General features: G+C 51.4%; 1 protein-coding gene across 1 annotated transcript; it reads left to right on the top strand.

The window, feature by feature from the left end:
- Nucleotides 1-13,025: 13,025 nt before the first annotated feature.
- Nucleotides 13,026-15,325, top strand: LOC125089779 (cone-rod homeobox protein). The gene is made up of 3 exons (XM_047712218.1): nt 13,026-13,125; nt 13,706-13,857; nt 14,678-15,325. Exons 1-3 carry the CDS (start codon nt 13,026-13,028, stop codon nt 15,323-15,325), a joined length of 900 nt encoding a protein of 299 aa, XP_047568174.1.
- The last annotated feature ends 6,400 nt before the right edge of the window (nt 15,326-21,725 follow it).

The raw sequence follows: 21,725 nt of genomic DNA, 5'->3' as shown, positions 1-21,725 counted from the left end.
AAGTAGAATCGTGTGATATTTGTCCTTCCGTGTCTGGCTTATTCACTAAGCATAATGTCACTAAGCATAAAGACATTTAAGATTTTATTTTTAAGTAATCTTTACACCCAACACGAGGGTCGAACTCATGACCCTGAGTCAAGAGCCACATCTGGGGTGTCTGGGTGGCTCAGTTGGTTAGGTGTCTGACTCTTGATCTCAGCTTGGGTCATAATCTCAGGGTCGTGATTCAAGCCCCATGTTGGGTTCTTTAAAAAAAAAAAAGTCAACTTGTATCTGAGCTTTACAGGGAGAGACTGTGATAAGGGTCCGCATCTATTCAGGTGGGGGGAGAGTTCCAAAAATCCCCAGCCAAGTGCTAGGTATGTGGGAAGAGGAACGTAGTGCTGGTTCCCTGATCAGACAGCCGTCTGTCCCCACAAGTTCTTGATGTCTTGCCCTTCCCTGTTCAGAAGGTTCCAGAAAGAATGTGGCTCGTGAGTTTCTGGGGCGGGGGTGTCTCTACAGAATGGTGTCTTTGGGAAGAGGACCAGAACCTTCATCAGATGCTTAAAGGAACTGACTGTCCTGGGGAGCGACTTGCTCCTCTGCTCTGAAAACCCTTTTGTAGTCTAACCGCTGTCCGTGCTGCTGTGTATGAAAGGACAGAGGGGATGCGGTGGCTGAGGGCAGCCAACTTCTGTCCCTAAAAACACACATGCCAGGAATTAATAATTCTGGCAGAGAAAATAGGGTCTCTATGGGCAGGCGAGATCTGGAAATGTAGACAGAAGTCTTAGGTTACACGCTGACCATGAAGGTGAGAGCCAAAGGTGGGGAAAACACTTTCTAGGCACGGGGAGCTCAGTGTGTGAGAGGTCTCAGACCTCGTGGGGTTTCAGAGAAGCAGAAGGAGTTTTCATTCTATCTGGACAGGCTGTCCGGCCTCCCCCCACGGCCTGTCACGTGTCCCCCCTTCCCTCCCCCAAATCTGATCTAATTCTCTCTCTGCTCTGCTGAGACCTGCCCGGCCTAAGAGGATTGGAGCATTTGCTAAATGGGGACCCGGACAGGGTCAGAGAGCCTGCTGCTGGGGAGACCCAGGGACCAGGATGGCCACAGGGGGGCAGCAGAGGAGATGAGGAGCCTGGGGGTGGACAGAGCAGGGAGAGGAGAACAGAGAGAGGCACCTGCAGTGTTTAGGAAACTGTATTAAAAGGGTTAGGAGGAGGCCAACATTTTTTATTTTAAATATTTATCATGAACCTATTTCCTGATCTCCTCCTATCCACTCTCCCTTCTCTGTCCCTTTGGAAGTAACAGGGGGTTCTGGAGACCCGGAAGGGGGTATAGGTATGGAGGTCTGGGGACATTGGACCAGGGCCCTCAGAGATGACCTGGGAATGTTCTGAAAGGCTCCGACCCGTCAGGAATCTATGTAGAGCCCTGAGGTCTGCCTCTGACATGGGGCATCACGCAGCTTTGCGGTGTCCAAGGAAATCATCAAAAAAAATTTTTAACACAGAATTTTAAATATATTTTATTTATTTAAAAAATACATTTTAAGTAAATTGAAAAGCATTTAAAATATTTTAAAAAAATTCCTCAGTTTTAATGCCTAATACAGTAAAAGCGCAACTGACATAACCAGTATCTTTGGTAACTTTCGGGAGCCGGACAGGATCCTGGGGTATGTCCATCCTCCATGAAAACCCTGTTCAGACCCAGGCACAGGTTTTTGTTTTTAAAGATTTTGTTTATTTGACACACAGAGAGAGAAATTACAAGTAGGCAGAGAGGCAGGCAGAGAGAGGAAGGAAAGCAGGCTCTCTGCTGAGGAGAGAGACCAACTCGGGGCTCGATCCCAGGACCTTGAGATCATGACCTGAGCTGAAGGCAAACGCTTAACCCTCTGAGCCATCCAGGCACCCCAGGCACAGTTTTGATGGCAAACCAGCCAAGGCCCAGATATTGTGTCTCTTCATTGTTAGCTGAGTATCTGTGGGCCAGGCACTCCTCTCTCTCAGTCTCCGTGTTCCTCCCAGGAAGGCTAGCGTTGAGAACCCTCCTTCCAGAGCCGTCCATGCATCCAGCAGGCACACCACCCCGACGGGTCCAGCCGTCATATTGAAATCTACCCCTGAGCTTGGTCAACATCCCCTCTGCAAAGTATGGGGGCAACTCACCCCATTTCCCTGGGTTCAGGGGTCCCTGGGATATGAAACTTCCAGGGCTAACACAGGACAGTCCCAAGAAAACTGGGTTGGTTGGTCACCTTACCCCTACATCCCTCAAGGACCCCATCTTTTGAGAACCCTGTGTGTCCCTGTGGTCCAGTTGCTACAGGGCTTGTGTCCCTAGGACCCGGCATTGCTGTTGGGGCCCAAGGTGTGTTCTGTGCATTCATGTATACACACACAGATAAATGTAATATGTGATGTGCCTATAATGTATAATGTCATGCGATCTATGTTATATAATATAATACATGCAACACACATATGCATATCTGTCTACGTCTCTTTTATGTGTGAAGAAGAGTACATCTTTAAAAATCTTCACAAAGTGAACACGCTCAGTTAGCAACACCCAGATCAAGAAATGGTTCCAACCAGGGGCGCATCTCACTCTTGATGTCAGCTCAGGTCATGATCTCAGGGGTGTGAGATCAAGCTCTGCACACAGTGGGGGTCTGCTTGAGATTCTCTCTCTCTCCCTCTCCCTCTGCCTCTCCCCTTCCCAATAAATAAATCTTTAAAAAAAAGAATAAGAAATGGATACCACCAGGTCCCCCCAAGAAAGTTTTCTCATATCTCTCCACCTGCTCTCCCTCCCCTCATCAATGGCAACCATCACCTTGACTTCTAACCCCACAGAGCTGGGGTGCCAGATGTAAATGGTGTCAATGGGACGATACCATAGTCTCTGAGTGTGCTTCCTGTTTGGGGCTATTGTGACAACGTGCTCTAAACGTTCTTCTCATCTTCTTCATGACATAAGCCTGTGTTCCTGTTGGGTACGGACCAAGGAATGGAAATGGCTGAGTTACATAATAGGCACACATTGACCTTTTAACGGTATGGCCATGTGGTTTCCTAGAGGGGCTGGAGTAACTTACTCCACCAGTGCTCACCAGCTGTGTGCAAGTCAACGCTTAGAATTGTCAGGCATTCATTATAGCCATCTGGTGGGACACAGAGGTATCGCTGTGAGGTTTTCACTTCCATTTTCTGGTGACTGATGAAACTGAGCCTTGGGTCATGCATGGATGGATAGCCAGAAGGGAAGGCTATCTTCCCTTCTGAAATGGCTAAGTCTTCTGCAACCTGGGCAAATTTCAAAGCAACGTGATGGTTCATAATCCCAAAGGATGGGCTAAGGGGGACCACTTTCTCTGCCCTGGGGACCAACCCCTGGAACCCAAGCCTGGTGCTCCAGGTTCCCAATGATCAACAGCCACTGGGCCCAGCCTCCCATCTGAGCAGGTGCTCTGACAGGTGAGGCCTGGAGGCTCCTACCCACTTTGGGGGTGGTCAAGGAGATAAGCCTATTTTATAGAGGGGGAGACTGAGCCTCAGGGTTGGGAAGGAAAGTGCCCACCCTAGTCAGACAGCTGACAAGCTTGAGGACCTCCAGTCTCCACTGCTCAGACCCTGCACTGAGTGAAAGATGGGCTTTCAACCCAGACCCAAGTGACTCCGTACATCAGTTCTGGGAAGATTCCTTGAGCTCCACGGGGTTCGCCCTTGCTCTGCAGACCGGAAGGCTCCCCTATCCTGTGGGAACAAGGAGCTGGGGTGGATGCCACCTTGCCCAACACGGGACATGGAGAAAACCTGGGTTTCAGGGACAGTTAGATCCTGAACTAACCAACTCAGCAATAACGTGATGTGCGAAGCATGCACAGACACTTGGGCACTCCCAAGTCGGACCTCACTGACTCCTGCGGAAATCCCAGGTCTTTCTCCTTTCCGTAAAACCAGACACCACCTCTGCCCTGTGTGTGCGTGTCTCTGCCCCTTTGCCATTCACTCGGCCCTTCATCCATTCCTTTATTGAGTACCTGCTGTGTGCTGGGACTGTCCCAGACAGACAAGGTCCCAGCCCTCCTGGAGGTAACGTCCTCTGAGAGGAGCAGAGGAGAGACAAGAGGGTGGTAAGAGTTTTGCAGAAAATAAAGCCGCGAGAGTGTGCTAGGGAGCTACGGAGTGCAGGGGGAGGGACCCCCACAGTCGAACCCACTCCTTCCTGCTGCAGTCCTGCGGGCCTGGGCAGTCCTTGAAGAACACTGAGATTCTTTCCTTTTATACATCTCTCCGGGCATTTAATCATTGAACAAATGAATATTGATTTGCTCTTTACAGCCCTCCTCTCTCTCCCTTTGTCTCCGGGGCCGTCTGATCTCCCCCAGGGTCTGTCAACCCCGGCTGCCCCACGACCCTGGACCCTGTCGGGGCCTCATGACCTCCAGTCTCCTCTGGGCTCCTTTCCTGCGCTTGACTTGTTTGGGGACAGGAAGAGGCCGGCGGGACAGAAGGGGACTGAGGGGTTAGAAGCCAGATCGCACAGAGCTGGGCACAGGGTGGGATTTCTTCGAGTGTTGGCCTGAGTTGAGGCTTTGATCTTCCCACGCTGAGCCCAGGCCGCGGAGCTTTGTGTGGGGGGGCGGATAGGGGCGGGGCCGGCGGAGGGGCGGGGCTTCAGCGTTGGGGGCGGGGCCTCCTGCTGCAACCCGCTCCTGCTTCCGGTGGTCCAGGTAATGAGAACAGGTTACTCGGGGGATAATGATATTTCCCTCATCCTCTTTATTTATTTATTTATTTATTTATTTTTAATTGAGGCACGATTTACGTCGATAAAATACACCCATTTTTAAATGATCAGTTTGTTGCATTTGGACAAACTGGTGCTCTCATGATCATCACTGTGCCTCTCGAGATAACACAATGTTGCACTGCCTGGAAAGTTTCCTTCAGGCCACTTCACAGTCCATACCCCCTCTCCACTCTGGGTGTTATCATCTTGACCGTTTTGGTGGGCGTGTTGTGGCATGCCATTGTGGTTTTAATTTGTGTTTTCCTGATGACAATGTCGAGAATGTGTGTGTGTGTGTGTGTGTGTGTGTGTGCGCGCGCGCGCGCGCGCGCTCATGGGCTATCAGGATATCTTTTATGAAGTGCTTCTTCCCGTGGTCTGATTACTGAGTTGAAGGAGTCTTCTGTATTCTGGATGTAAGGTCTTTGCTAGCCTGTATGTTTTGCAAATGCTTCCTAACAGGCTGTGCCTAGCATTTTCTTGTACCCAATGACGTTTTTTGAAGAGCAGAGTTTTCCAGGTTTGATCACCTCTAACTTACCAGTTTTCTATTTCGTGGTGATTGCTTTCTCTGGCCTGTTTAAAAGACTTCTGCCTATCCTCGGGTCAAGAAACACATTTCTCTGTTTTTATTTTTTTATTTATTTTCCACGACTGGGAACATTTTATTTTCATTTTTCACGTTTAGGACTGTGATGGCTCTCAAATTAGTTTTTGTGTCTTGTGATTGAGGTTCTGTCTTCTCTTTTTTCTTATGTAGACATTGGATTGCTCAAAATGATGTCTTGAAAAGACTTCCCTGTAGACTTGCTTTGGCATTTTTGTCAAAAATCAGTTGACCACGAAGTTTTGACCATTTTCTGAAGTGTGTATTCTGTCCCCTTAATTGACTTGCTTGTCCTTATGTGGTATCATGCTGCCTTGTTTGCGGTAGCTTTGCAGCAAGTCCTGAAGTCAGGTAATAGAAGTTTCCAGCTTTTTTTTTTTTCCAGATTATTTCGATAGTCTAGATTCTTTACATTTTCGTAGAGATTTTTGAATCGGGTTGTCGGTTTCTACAAAAACACACTTTTGAGACGTTTTGGTTGGGATTGCTGTGACTCTAATGATTAGTCTGAGAAGCATTGACAGATCTTAACAATAAGGGCTCTCCCTGTCCCTGGTTTATTTCACTCTTGACTTGGGTCTCCTTGAACATCTCCCAGCAGAGCTTTGATGTTTGCAGAGGGGCAGTTAGCTGAAAGAAGAGATGACAGGATTTAGGGATGGATTGGCAGTGAGTTGTGAGGAAAAAGGGAGCAGGCAAGGGTAAATGTCAAAATCTCTTCCTGGATGGCTGGGTGGAGATGAGAAGTAAAGTGACTTCTCCTGGTAGGGATCCAGCTCAGAAGAAGAAAGGCCTGAATCTGGACTCAGTTGCCCCCAGGGCCATGTGCATGACCTTCTGAGACACACCTCTGCACACCCTCCCACCCTGGGGGGGGCTCCCATGGGTAGATGGGTGCCCAGTCCCAGGAGGAGGTGATGTGGAGAAGCTGATACTCTTCTCCCATGGGGCGGTAAGGACTCTCCCTGTCCCTGCTCGGCCTCCTTTCCTTCCCTACTCCGGAGGACCAGGATGGTCTGTTAACAGCACTGGATTGTCCCATCAGCAGCCTCCTGACTGGTCACTGAGGGTCAGACAGCCCCTCCCTCTCTCCCTGTCATCTCCACCCCCCCCTTCAAGCTAATGAGACCTGCCCTGATTCCCCAGCCAGGCTGCTGGCCTTAATCTCCCCCCCCGGCAGGGGGTTCTTGGGGGTGGAGAAAGAAAGAGCCCCTTATGGTGAGACACAATGACCCAGCCACAAGGCAGGATTACCACCATCTCTCCCGTGCATGTACTGTGCGAGGTTGTGTGCACGCCCGTGTGCACGCTCGGGTGTACGGTGAAATAGAACAGACCCAGGGAGGGTGATGGAGACAAAGACAATCAGAAGTACAGAGCAAGAGAGACTACCAAGATAAGAGAAAGCAGAATTGGAGGGAAAGTTGGGAGAAAGAAAACGAGAATCCGACCGTCAGATGAGGTGTTGGAGAAAAAGAGAGAGAAACAGGACCAGAGCTTGGAACTTGGGGGGTTGGATAAAGAAGCCCAGAGGGACGGGGTTGGCTGGAGTTGCAGGGACAGGTGGACAGACAGGGAGACAGGGACAGAGAGACCCAGAGCTGGAGGGCGAGGTAGGGGGCACACATGCAAAGGGGCAGGAGTGGCATAGCCGGAGGCCCAAGGAAGAGAGAAGCTGAGGCACAGAGCTCCCAAACAAAGACCAGTGGTGTGGAGGGAGGAAGGGAGAGAGGGAGGAGGAGAAGCTGATGTCCAGCAGAGGCAGTTCAGAGACCAGAGTGATAGAGTCCGAGGCTCAAAGAGAGAAAAGGGGAAACTGAGGCAGAAGCCACGAACAATGGAGCCAGACAGGTCTGAATTAGTCCACAGACAGAATGTTCGGGAGACAAAGGGTGGCCCAGGAGGGGAGGCAGAAAGCCCTGTACCCCTTATTTTTCAAAGCATCTCTCAGGAATACCCTGCACTTCTCTCCTTCCTCTTTGGTGGGACGCCAAAGTGGGAGGGACACCAGTTAGACCTTAGGAAGAATTTCCCTGAAGAGTGGGGGCTCCTGGTCTCAGGCAGGAGCTGGGGCTTCCCATCCCCATCGGCCCTAATTGCCAAGATGTTGCAGGGAGGAGGGGAGGGGATTAGGCAGACAGGGGGGCCCCTCCCCCTCCCAGCCAATGTCACCTCCTGGCGTCCAGTCAAGTCCCCCACCAGGGGCCAGGATTACCCTCTGAGATCCAGGCCACCACAAATGACATCATTCCCAGCCTGGGCTTAAAATCTCCCCCTGTGAGGGGACCCGCTTCCTTCAGCTTCTGCTACCTGCTGACTCTGTCTAGGACCTGGGCCACCAGGAGAACCCTATCCCGTTTCTGGAAGGTGAGTGTCTACATCTCAGCGCCCAGGCATAGGGGCCGAGAGGAGGGGGTGTGCGATGTTTGCTGCAGTTTTCTCTAGGGAATAGAGGTCCCATCCTGGTGTTTGGAGGTACAGGGCGCCTGTGAGCACAGCAGGAGCACACGAGGGCGTCTGCATCAGGGGGGCAGCTCCGACAAGGCAAAGGAGGACCTTGAATGCGGCTGAGCTGGGGGAGTCTTGTTATAGCTGATGTGGGGTCCCCTGGGTCTGGGCTTAAAGCCTGCCTTTTACTCACTGTGTGTCCTTGGGTCATTCACATGACCTCCCTGGGCCTCAGTTTCCTTGTCTGCTAAGTGGTGACAATGACAAGTTGCCATGAAGAGCCATGGGGAGCCCGTCACAGGCCTGGCTTGCAATGAGCCCAAGAGAGACAGCTGACTTCATCCTGCTTTGGGGGGCTTGGGAGCAGATCTGGGGGTCGAGAGCAGGGGACGCTACTCTCTGAGACTCGGTTTCTGCCTCTGCGAAGCGAGGATCATAGTAGGACCTACATCGGAGGGAGTTTTATTGGGATGATTGTTCCCTGAGATCTTGTTCCCGAGGCCCTCAGGGCGTCTCTGAGAAGTCGGGGGATGGTGACTGGAGGTCCCCATGGTTGTCAGCTGCCTGACTGGGGGTGGGTACCGTCCTCTGCACCCCTCAGGCTCGGTTTCCCCACCTGTAGAATGGGATCATCTTCTTGGCGACCCACAAGGTTGGGCGTGAGCCTTCAGGCCTCACCTGTCAGAGCACCTGCTCAGGTGCGAGCCTGTGAACCCCGGGAATGCCAGCCTCGGGTCCTGTACCTTGGTCCCCAGGGCAGGGAGAGTGGTGTCCCTCAGCCCACCTTTGGGACAAGGACGTATCATTGCCTTGAACGTCGCCTGGCCGGGTGATGATGGGGTTGTTGTCAGGCTGATTGGAAATTCTCAACAAAAGGTAGACATCGTCACCGCTGCCGTCTGGGCTTCCCGGGATGGGTCATCCAAAGCCTGTATGGAGCGGAGTGGGGAAGTCCCGAGGACATGACGTCGCTTGCTATCTGTCTCATCTTGTTGCCAGAGAAAAATTTCAGTGGTTGTCCGACGATATTTTTGTTTATTATTCTTTGAGGACATCTTGTCCACAAAGCACTCGTGGGTTGTCTGATGAGCCAGCAGATGCTCAGTCCTGGAGCTCACTGTCATGACCACCTGCCTGGTCTTGGGGGAGCACGTTCCCTGCCCCAGGCTTGGAGTTCCTGTCTGTAGGTGGCTCAGCCCAGCGCGAGACGGCCGGGCTTTCCTGGGAAGCCCACCATGTAGCCTGATTAGCCCCTCGCACAGTCGATGGGGAGGGAAGATGATGAACTTGGATGTTCTCGTTCCGGGCCATGCCCTTAGACCCTAGCAGGGCAGTGCTGCCCGTCTCCCTGTTTCCGTGCCCTCCAGAAGCTCCAATGAAACATTCCCATTCCAGGGGAAGAGGGAGAGGACAGAGGGAACCCACGCTCGGTGCTGGGAGAACAGCCTTCCGGAGCCTCCAACCCAGGGTTGGAATCCCGGGTCCCCACTGACAATCTGTGTGTGACCTTAGGCAAGTGACCGGGCCTGAGGCTGAAGATGTTCCTGTCTGTGAAATGGGAGCTTAACAGGAATGCCGCGTCAGCCTCCCCAGGCTCTGCTGAGGACAGAAGGGTGTAGAAGGGTGTCCAGCATAGAGAAGGCTGGTGTGTGAGTTGGCTCTAGCCGTGTGCCGAGTTACACTAAAACTTAGCCGCTTAGCGCAACAAACAGCTCTGGTCCCATACAGTGTCTGAGGGACAGGGATCCCGGGGCGGCCGCACTGGATAATGTTGGCCCAGGTCTCTTTGTGCTGCTGTATGTAGTCTGATGCTGGCCAGGGCTGCGTCCTTGGCCAGCTTGCCTGATGCTTTGGAACTGACTTTCCCCCGGGGGCTCAGTTCTTGGTCTTGGCGTGTCCGCAGGACTCCGGCGGGCTATCCCCAGAGCAGCACCAGCCTCGGAGGTCCCTCTGTCATTTCTGCAGTGCCGAACGGGGAGCCCACGGCAGCCATGCTCCGTAGGAGGGGACAACACAAGGGGCTGAATCCCGGCGTGGGGTGGGGGGGGATTACTGGGGGCTTCCTAGAATGCCCACCAGCTCTTGGGATTTAAAGCGGCTTCTTGCTTTTATTGTAACGACCAGCACTGAGCTTCCCCGTGACCTTCCCAGCCAGACCCCATGTCATCTGGTTCGCTGTGCTCCAGTCACACTGGGCACCTTGGTTTCCTCCTCCAACGAGACAAAATGAGCCCAGACTCCAGGCTTTGCAGCCGCCTGCTGTTCCCTCTGCCTGGAACCGTCTCCCCATGGGACCAGGAGCCCGTCACTTTTCAGCCCCCAGGGTCCTCTCCCCACAGAGAGGTCTTCCCGGACCATCCGTCTAGATGAGCTGTCTTCCCCTCGCCCCAAACCCCATCATTACGCCATTACCCCATTTCGTTTTCCCGGGAGTTCAATCCCATGAGACCAGAGATGCCGCGCGCCTCATTTGTTGCTACCTCCCCGCTTCCTACGGCAAGATGGAATCTTAAAACTATTTCCTGGAGGGGCAGTAGGACCCCAGTTTATGATTAATAGAGAACCACCCCCCCAAGTGGGGGGTGAGAAGGACACGCTCGTGGGAGCAGAAAGGGGGAAGGAGCTAAGGCAAAGGTCTTCTGTTTTTTACTTTTACTTATTTCTGAAACATTAGGGTGTGTGTGTGTGTGTGTGAGAGAGAGAGAGACAGAAAGAGGGAGCAAGAGAAATCCAGGTTAACATGTGGGATGTGGAGTTGGAGCCTGCAGGAAGAGACGGGGTTAGCTGTGACAGGGACCGGACAAGAGGCATTCGTGGCCCGGGGGAAGGCTTATGCGCGCACCCAGAGAGACTGGGAGCCTCCTCGAGGCTATCTTAGTGGGGGTCATAGGGAACCCCAGAAAGGGTCTTAGGGTTTTTTGTTTTGTTTAGACTTTACTGTTGCTTTTGTTCTTGGAAAGCTTATATGTCTGTATGGTTACAAGGCAATCCAAATTGAAGAAACGAGGCTTGGATATAGCACATTTCTCCAGAGACCCTCACTTCTAGCGGTATCCTGTGTTCTTCCTGGCAATTTTCTGTGCATACATATGCTTGTGTATATATATATATATATTATATATATATATATATATATATATATATAGCATATATATATATATAGTATATATAGTATATATACAATATACTATATATAATTGCTGCCTTGTTTTAAAAGTCACGGATGGTAGCATGCTATCCGCACTGCTCAGCACCGTATCTTTTCCTTTGACAATATATATGTCGCATATATATATATATCATCTAATATATATTAAATTAAATATCTTTTTTAAAGATTTTATTTATTTATTTGACAGATCACAAGTAGGCAGAGAGGCAGGCAGAGCGAGAAGGGGAAGCCGAGCAGAGAGCCTGATGTGGGGCTCGATCCCAGGACCCTGGGATCATGACCTGAGCCGAAGGCAGAGGCTTTAACCCACTGAGCCATCCAGGCGCCCCTAAATTAAATATCTATTTCGGTAATAAAGGATATGTAACACACACACACACTCCTTTTGTCAAAGTGTAATTTTAATAAAACATTTTTTAAAGATTTTATTTATTTATTAGAGAGAGAGCACAAGCAGGAGGGGTGGCAGGCAGAGGGAGAAGCAGACTCCCCGCCGAGCAAGGAGCCCAATGCTGGGCTGGATCCCAGGACCCTGGGATCATGACCTGAGCCGAAGCAGACACTTAACTGACTGAGCACCCCAGGTGCTTCTAATTTTAACAAAATTGAAAAACCTGATTAAAGATTTATTTAAGTTATTAAATGAGGAGACCAGCCGTTTCCAAGGGAGAAGTCAAGGAATACAGGCTAATACCGTTCTTCAGGGAACGTGTGGAAAACAGAAAGGAAACTGGACAGCAGGGGAGCGAATCCTCTGTAACCCTAAGGTCATCCCTTCTGCCGGAGACAAATCCTTTGCAACCAAACTTCTTGCAAGTTACCGTTTACTTTATCAGATTCCCCACGCTGATCCATAGCAAATAGCAACCTGAACAGAGATCTGGTCCCTTAGAAGATGAACTAACCCTGGGGCAGGGAGGGGTTCTGTGAAACAGGCTCCCAGGATGATCTAGAAATGACACTGTGTCCCCTCTTATTGCCAAATTTGGGATCATTTCTCGTAACTATTTGCTAGAGAACTTTAAGAATCAGTTCGCTGCAGCCTTACACTTTTTAGTGACGTCATGGAATTCCCTTGAATACATGTGCCATCATCTACTTGCAACATTTACTTCCACCTCCCCTTTGGTGGGCATAGGGGCTGCTTCCACATTTGGGCGACTGGACACGTGGGCACTGGCAGTGCCCGCTTGGAGTCTGTGCAAACATCCGCTTGCAAGTGGGGAGGGGCGCCCCCTGCTGTTCGCTGCGCGGCACTGACCGCGGTGTCAGGGGCTCGTTTAAGGAGCTGGTAACGCGTCGTGCATTTCCCCTCCCAGCCGCCTAAGGATGGACATGCTGTTTGCATTCCCATTTTCCCTGGAGGGGACGGAGTTACCCTGAAGGCAAACAGCCCGGGGGAGGGGTATATGGCGGGGAGAGGAAAGATGGTATTTCACTTTGATCAATGCTTCCAGTATATTCCGACGCTGCTCCTGACCGGGCACGGGAGCGCCTGCTTCTCTGCACCCAGGCTGGCACTGGGGCTAAAGGACCTCCTTTTTTCCTTTGCCCACCTGATGGGTCACACGTGGTCGTGGAAGATCGCCTTTCACTTGTCTGCATGCTGTTCTGCCATCCCAGTTTGTGCGGGACGCTTCCGGTGTTTATGGGGGAAATGCCCACATCTCTAGAAACTTCCCGGTCCCAAGCAAGGGGTTGTCCTGCTGTCCGTGATTCTCCGCGGGGCTGGACATCTTTTCTGGGGCCTAGGATGGGCATTCCAGTTTCAGCTGGTGATGCGGACGGGGTTTTGGGGAAGCTTTGCCCATCTTAAGTGGAGGGCAATAGGCGGGGAAACTGAGGCACAGAGAGATTACGTGCTCACGGGGACACACCTAAGAAGAGTCTGAAGCAGGACTTGGACCTGAAACTGTCGGGCACCACGTGGTACCTGGGAAGTGCCTGAGCACCTCCTCCTCTCTTGCAGGGCCCTGGACCTGGGCCGCGGTGTCCCCAAAGATCATGATGGCGTATATGAACCCGGGGCCCCACTACTCGGTCAACGCCTTGGCCTTGAGTGGTCCCAGCGTGGATCTGATGCACCAAGCTGTGTCCTATCCAAGTGAGTACCATCCTTCTCCCGATGCCACCTCCCTCCAGCTGTCGGTGGCCCCTGGGGTCCCTTATCCTCAGGAAGAAGCTGGGAATTTGCCAGGGTAATATTGGAGTCACATACTGACTGTATGTAATCATTTGCAATTTGCCAAACACTTCTCCACGTCCTTTAGGGGTGCAGGAAAGTGTAGGGGCATTCATAACAATTTAGGAAGGGTTCCCTCTAGGTGGACCTGTCACTCTTCTACACTAGAAGGAGCTGAATATTCTCGATTGTGTGTTTTAATTGGACATGACTTCGTGCATAAGAAATTTTAGAAAGGGTATAAAAACCGAACTCATACACCTCCTTACAGGGCTAATGCCAGTTCTTGGGGGAGGCATGAGCTCCAAGATGACGGGCAAAGAAGGGTCCCATTTCGCAGGGGGACAGAGTGAGGTCTACAAGGTCAGGAAGTAGGTGCGCAGATGAATGCCCAGAGAGGGCTTCTCGGTATTCCACAAGACCTCAGGACCTCCTGCCGGCAGACAAAGAGACTGGCAGGTCCAGGTCCCACGATGGTCCTATTGTCCTGTCCCTGCTTCAGGTGCCCCGAGAAAGCAGCGGCGGGAGCGGACCACCTTCACCCGGAGCCAGCTGGAGGAGCTGGAGGCCCTGTTCGCCAAGACTCAGTACCCGGATGTGTATGCTCGCGAGGAAGTGGCTCTGAAGATCAACCTGCCCGAGTCCCGGGTTCAGGTGGGATGGTCTGAGCCTTGGGCGCCTTCCAGCCCTTCCTGGTACCCAGAGTGAAGGGAGGGGGAGTAGTCCTAGAGTAACACCCAAAGTCATGCATGGCCCGAATATGACCCCTTGCCCCGTTACTGCCCCTCACCGCTCCCTCCACCCTCTTTGCCAGCCACAACTGCCGGTTCTTCCTCTAACACACCTGCTAAGCACACACTGGCCCCAGGCCCTTTGCACTCGCGGTTCCTTCTACCTGGAGGAGCTTATTCCATCCCTTTGCTCAAGTCTTTGTTTATTAACCAATCAGGTCACCGTGTCCATCAATGAGACCTAGACGTACCCTCGCACTTAAAGGCGCAATGTCCCCGAGGGCCCTACCCTGCTGCTCCCTCCTCCCGCTCCGCTGGGTCTTCCCAAGTATTGATCACCTTCTAAAATACTATGCAGCGTACTTACTGTCGATGTATATAACCTGTTGCCCTTGACAAGAAGGTCCGTCCCCAAAGTCGTAGTTCGTGCGTGGTGATTGATTGTGCGGAAGGATGGATAAGTGTACATACGTGTGTACGTGTGATTGCGTGTGTGTGTGCATGATTAGCTGCACACGTGCATGTGTGATGATATGTGTGTGCCTATGACTGCACGTGTATGGATAATTGCAGATACGAACGGTAGGTCGGATGGACAGACGGGGTGCCCCATAACCGACGGCAAGGTGAGGAGGTGTGATTGGGGCGTGCCTCCCCCATAAACGCCATCATTCAGGGCACCGTGGGGGCTCTCCGGCCTCCCTCCCCACTCACCCACCCCATTTCCCCTTGCCCACCCCCAGGTTTGGTTCAAGAACCGCAGAGCGAAATGCCGCCAGCAGCGCCAGCAGCAGAAGCAGCAGCCGCAGCCCCCGGGCGCACAGACCAAGGCCCGGCCTGCCAAGAGGAAGGCAGGAATGTCACCGAGATCTTCCTCGGACGTCTGTCCAGACCCCCTGGGCATCTCGGACTCCTACAGCCCCCCTCTCCCCGGCCCCTCGGGCTCCCCCACCACGGCCGTGGCCACGGTGTCCATCTGGAGCCCGGCCTCAGAGTCCCCACTGCCCGACGCCCAGCGGGCGGGCCTGGTGGCCTCGGGGCCGCCTCTGACCTCCGCACCCTATGCCATGACCTACGCCCCGGCCTCTGCGTTCTGCTCTTCCCCCTCAGCCTACGGGTCTCCGAGCTCCTATTTCAGCGGCCTGGATCCCTACCTTTCACCTATGGTGCCCCAGTTGGGGGGCCCGGCTCTCAGCCCCCTTTCTGGCCCCTCTGTGGGGCCCTCCCTTGCTCAGTCCCCCACCTCCCTGTCTGGCCAGAGCTATGGCACCTACAGCCCTGTGGACAGCTTGGAGTTCAAGGACCCCACAGGCACCTGGAAGTTCACCTACAACCCTATGGATTCTTTGGACTACAAGGACCAGAGTGCCTGGAAGTTTCAGATCTTGTAGAAAACCCTCTCCGGCGTCTGCGGGGTCGGGCCTCCCTCCAAAGGCAGTGGCCCCTCTGGGCTCACAGGCGAGCAGCCCACCTGCGTCCCTGCCTCTCCCTGCCCCAAGGAGGGTCCCCTCACTCTCTAGGGGGCGGTTCAGTAGGTCTTAGTAATCCTCAACCCAGCTGCCGTTTTAAAGCACGAGCCCCAGACTCCAGACACGGGCGCCGAGAGGGGGCCCCGGGACGGAATTAAACCACTCTTGGCGGTTGACGTGAGGGTTCCTGGTGAGGTCGGCCTCGAGGTGCCGATAGGTTCCTTCCGTTTGGGACACTTGCTTAGCGTTTGTCTAGAGATCCTTCTAGAAAATCCAAAGACAGTCTTTTAAGCAGCCCCATCGTGGAAGCTTAGGCCAACTGTCCAGTTCAATTAAAACAATCCACTTGGCATGTTACAGATTTCCCAGGTCAGATTTTGTATGATAGGTTAGGGGGCTCTTTGATATGATACATATACATATATATATATATTTTTCTTCTTTTTCATCTTCTTCTCTTCTCTTAGTTTCTTCTTAAAGACATTTTATCACTCATACATTCTTCCGGACGGTGAGAATGGGCGTATTTGGTGCACGAACGGAAGGCAAGCTGCCTTTTCCCCTCCTTGGGTTGGAGGATTTTCTAAAGGTGAATTTCATCCGAGCTTTGGAGGAACCGTGGTGGTTAGGACTGGGGCCGACTGTGGACCCCAACTCTAGCTGTGGGTATTTCAAAAAGGAAGAGGAGGTGGCCAGCCTCCCAACTGTAAATGGGCAAGAGATGGGCATGGTGGGGAGAGACGTGGATTTGGAGGAAGCCTGCATTTCAAATACACAGTCTCTCTTTTAGATTCCGTTTCCTGTTCCCATTGCTGTTCCCGGACCAGAGAGCCCGGCCCAAGGGAGTGCCCCTGCGGTGGGGGGAATCTTTCTTCCCATGAGGACTTGATCCTCAGCGACACAGACAAGCACCAAGAGAATTTTAAGGAGTCAAGCATGTTGACGCTCTTGGAAGTGTGGTGGTTTGCCTTTGCTTCCTCAGTCTGAATTTTTCTTTTATTTTCGGCCTTGGGGGAGACAGCAGCCATGGGTCTTTCCCTGGGGGGCTTCACAAGGCAGCTGGAGGTAGGGTGGAAAGGTGGTGTTCGGGTACATGGTGACCACGAGCCACCCCCACCCGCCCCAAAGAGAAGGAAGAGCTCTGATTTGTAGCCTTTGCCCATTTCTGTGGTGTCAATTCTCCCATTGTGGCTGATTTCTAGGGTCTGATCTGAGGTCAGGGACGCAGAGCCTGCCGTCTGCCTTCATGGGCTGGTAGGAGCTGGCTTTGGGCCCTCGGTGCAAGAAGGAAGGTCACGAGGCCTCAGATGGGTTTTCTAGGTCCAGGCCGGGGGAGGTCCACATGGCCCAGACCCCCGAGCCCCCTGACGGACATGTTGAGATCACTAGAACCCACAAGGATAGGTTCCTCAGCACACCCCGGGACCATCCTTCATGGGCCTGAGTCATGCAGGCTTCTGGGACATTAGACCTGGGAGTGACTCAGAGTCCAGTGTGGGGCACAAAGGACAAACAGACAAGGATGACGCCAGCTGGGTGGGGGATGGGCGGTCCAGGCAGAATTTGTAGGGGTGAATCTGTTAGGAGAGTCCAGTTTCCTTTCCCGAGTCCAGCTTCCTGAACTCTGGGGATGGCAGAGGTTCCACTTCCTAAAGCCGATGAGTGACAAGGGGGAAAAGGAAGCGGCCGAGAGCACCCCTCATTCTGGGTCCCCTTTCTCACTCATTGGGACTCCAGTCTCCTTCCCTCCAGGCCACCCACAGAGTGACAATGATTAAAATGCTGAATCCCACTTAAAGTCTGGGTGATTTTTATTTTTTAAAATTTCCGAGGAGGGGCAGACCAGGGGAGGTAGAAAAAGGGGTCACTCCATCCCTCTCCTTCTGCCCCCATCCCCCGTTTCTGGGGAGATGGGTCTGTCCATGTGCTTTCTCTGTCTGGTCACTGTCTTTTCCTTGGTATCTCCCTAAAGCCAATTAATCAGGGACATGGGCTCCAGATGCCAGCTTCCATCTGCTGTGACATTGCTGGGTCCCTGAGTTTCCCTCTGCAAGGAGGGGGGGAGGGGGTGGCCACACGTCCTGCCTCAGTGGCCCATGTGAGGACACAGGCCCTCCCTGTCTGCCAGCCTCGGGTCCCTGCCATGTCCCTCTCACCTCTGCTTCTCTCTTTGTTTTCCTTCTGACTGTCCCTCAGACTCCCAGGTCCCCATTCCTCTTTGCTGGATTTGTACCTTTTTCTTCTTCTGTTTTCTCTTTTCTTTGCCCCTTTTCCTGTTTCTCCAAATGTTAACTCATCATTGTCTGCTTCTGTCCCTCTCAGTCCTAGAGGAGCCCCAGTTTAAGATCTGTATGTGCGTGTGTTGTGGGGTGTGCAGAGGGGGACAGAGCGTTGGTGAGGTCAGACAAACTTGCTATCGGAGCCTGGGTTGGCCCCTTCTGGTCCCAGGATCCCAGGTGATTCATCTCTCCCAGCTTCAGCTTCCCCTCCTGTAACACACTGAGAAAACCTACCTCAAGGGAATGAAATGAGATCATTTTCTTTTCTTTTCTTTTTAAGATTTTATTTATTTATTTGACAAACAGAGATCACAAGTAGGCAGAGAGGCAGGCAGAGAGAGAGAGGAAGGGAAGCAGAGAGCCTGATGCGGGGCTCGATCCCAGGACCCTGAGATCATGACCTGAGCCAAAGGCAGAGGCTTAACCCACTGAGCCACCCAGGCGCCCCATGAGATCATTTTCTTAAGTACCCGGTCTTGAACCTCTGGTCTGTGGTAAGAGCCCAATAAAAGTTTATTTTGTCGTAAAACACACAGCACATAAAACTGACCATTACAATCATCTTTTTTTTTTTTTAAATAAGATTCTATATTTTAAGTATTCTCTACACCCAATTCGGGGCTCGAACTGACCACCTCAAGATCAAAATTTGCACGCTCTACCTACTGAGGCAGCCAGGTGCCCCCATTATTATCACCTTGAATTGTGCAGTTCAGGGCATTCACAGAGGAAAGCAGGCACTAAAGGCCGCGTATTGTAGGATTCCACTCATATGAACAGTCTGGAAGAGGCAAATCCACAGGGAGGGAAAAGCAGGGTGGTTGGGTGCCAGGAGCTGGCAGGGAGGGACGGAATGGGGAGTGACTGCTTAATGGGTTTGGGTTTCTATTCAGGTGACCAAAAAGTTCTGGAACTGCGTAGCAACCCATTAATTCCACCTCGAAGTATATACCCCAAAGAATTGACAACAGGTGTTCAAGCAAAAAAACCCAAGGGTTCCTGTTCATTGTAGCATGATTTGCAATAAGCAAAGGACAGAAACAAATGGATACACAAAATGTGGTCAGGCCATCCAGTGGACTTTTTTTCTTTTTAAAGATTTTATTTATTTATTTGACAGAGACACACAACGAGAGAGGGAACACAAGCAAGGGGAGTGGGAGAGGGAGAAGCAGGCGCAGGGAGCCTGATGCGGGGCTCGATCCCAGGACCCTGAGATCATGACCTGAGCCAAAGGTAGATGCTTAATCGACTGAGCCACCCAGGCGCCCCATCTGATGGACTCTTACTTGGCCACAATAAGGAAGAGCTTATTTATATTTTCTTAGTAATCTTTACACCCAACATGGGGCTCGAACTCCTAACCCCGAGATCAAGGATCACATGCTTTTCCAACCGAGCCAGCCAGGCACCCCGGATGTGTTCTAGACCTCTATTACAGTGGTGGCTCCATGGCCATATAGGATGGTTCAGACTCCTCAGACTGTACCGTTACAATGGGTAGATTTTGCAGGATATAAATTATACCTCAATACACTGGAAGGAAAAAAGAAAAACCCACCGAGCATGTACTGTTTGCCAGACACTGGAGAAAGCCAGTCCAAAGACCGCTGAATCTCAGAACAATCCAGCAGAGAGATGCGATGTGTATCAGATCTTATGCGCTCTTACGCTCCCCATTTCACAGATGAGAAAACCGAGGCTGTGGGAGGTCAGGGGACCTGCCCAAGATCCCACCGCTAGGAAGAGGTGCTTGGGTTTTATACTCTTCTTGCTGGGGCCTCTAGACCCTGCTGGCATTTCTCCCCTCCCCTCCGACTTTGGTCCTCCCTCATTCTTCCTTCCTCCCAAGTCTCAAGCTCAGGTGTGCGTATGTCTCTCCCCCACCCCCATATGTCTGGGTCCTCGCCCCACTCCACCCCTCCTGCTCTCTGAGCCCCTCCCTGCTTGTCTCCTCTGTCCCTGAACAGGACTAATTTAGCAAATGCTCCAATCTTCTTATGATTGGAAGAATGGCCTCAGCAGAATGGCTGGGAATTAGCAGGGATTAGGTTCGGACACATGACCCTCCTCCTCCTCGGAGGGGCTCTGGGGAGACAGATGAATTTTATTTATTTATTTTTTAAAAATATTTTATTTATTTATTTATTTGAGAGAGAGAGAGAGAGAGAGAGCACTTAGTGGCAGCGGGGGCGGGGGGTGATGAGGAACAGAGGGAGAGGCAGAATCCCCACTGAGCGGGGAGCCCAGCCCGGGACTCAATCCCAGGACCCTGAGATCATGATCTGAGCCAAAGGCAGATGCTTAACCAATTGAGCCACTCAGACACCCCTGACAAGTGAGTTTTAACTAAGTGATGCCCTCCTCCGCAGCAAATCATGCCTAGGACAGGCAGTAATAGTAAAATCACAAACTCTTCATGGGGTGCTTATGACGTGCTGGGGACAGTTAGGCACTTTCCTTGAATTTCTCTTACCCCTCCCCCTATCTTTATTACAGCCTCACATGGTGGAGCCATCCCCCACCTCCCCTACTTCATGGGCCAGGAGGGGGTGAGGAACCTTCCGAAGGCAAACGGGGTCCAGCCCCAGCCTTCTGGGTGCTTCTCAGTGTGAAGACTGAACAGAGGCTGGGTGGTGGGGAGATGGTGTGGCTGTTGCATTGTGACCTCGGGGATCCTGGTTTCAGCCCTTCAGAGTAGGGAGGAGATGAGGGGCAGCAAGAGGGGGTGGAAACTGGAGAGGAAAGTGTGCTCTGCGAGGGAGCCCCGAAAAACAGTAGAGGAAGGGATTAGGTAGGGGAAAAAGCCAAGACAGATGCCAGGAGGGGACTTTCGTGCAAGGTAGGCTTTCTTCCCTAATAGGAGGTAGACTTCTCCAGTGAGGCATATGGGCCTGGGGTTTTTTTGTAGGAGGCAATTATGTGCTTAATTTACTTAACAGATACATCATTGTTCGTATTTTAAGATCTCTTCTTGGGTCAGTTTCAGAAAGTTGCATTTCTCAAGGAATTTGTCCACTTTTCTCTACGTTGTCAGATTTGTGGTCAAACATTTGCTCACCATCTCCTAATTTCCATGTGGTTTGGCCGTAGCATTAAACGGTATAGCAGATCCAGATGAGGAGAAAGCCTAAAATCAACCATCTTTAATGTCATTTCAAGAAGTCAGAAATGAGAGAAGAAATAATAAAGATGAGAGCAGAAATTAATAAAATAAAAAATGTAAAATCGTGTGGTGAAAAAATAATGAATACTGTTATGCTGAAAAAAATAAAAAAAAATTAAAAAAAAATGTAAAATCGAAGAAAAATAAAAGACACGAGCTGTTTTGTTAAAGGCTGTGGAAATCAGTAGCTCCCAAAAACACTAACAAAGAGAAGAAGAAATTACTACTGTCAAGAATGAGCATGAGAGGGTGGCTCAGTCGTTAAGCATCTGTTTTCAGCTCAGGTCATGATTCCGGGGTCCTGGGATCGAGCCCCACATCGGGCTCCCTGCTCAGCGGGAAGCCTGCTTCCCCCTCTCCCACTCCCCCTGCTTGTGTTCCCTCTCTCGCTGTGTCTCTGTCAAATAAATAAAATCTTGGAAAAAAGAAAAGAAAAGAAGATCCAGTCTCTTTTTAGAAAATTGGTTCCTTTTGTTCTTATCTTTCTGGACCACACTTCTGGGAATGATGCTTCTTTCTTCCAAATTCTTCTGAGACTCCCATGGATTCACGGAAGGTACCCACACGGATGGGGGATGGGGATTGATTAATAAATCTTTAAAAAACAAAAAATAAAAGTTTGTTATTTTTCATTAAAAATTGGATTTTGAGTTTTATCAATGGTTCTTCTTACCTATATTGGGATGATATGATCTTCTCTTTATTATATCAACGTGACAAATTACCTCCCTTGGTATTTAAGTATTAAATCTGTCTTGCGTTCCTGGAATAAACTCAACTTGGTCAGGATGTAATTATCCTTTATATGAGCGGGATTCCTTCTGATTTTGTCTAGCTTTGATTCCACGATCTATAATTTTCCTTTATCTCAGCATTC

The sequence above is a fragment of the Lutra lutra genome, chromosome 17 (genome assembly GCF_902655055.1).
Source record: "Lutra lutra chromosome 17, mLutLut1.2, whole genome shotgun sequence".
NCBI classification, from domain to species: Eukaryota; Metazoa; Chordata; class Mammalia; order Carnivora; family Mustelidae; genus Lutra; species Lutra lutra.
This window is presented reverse-complemented; position numbering and strand designations above follow the sequence as displayed.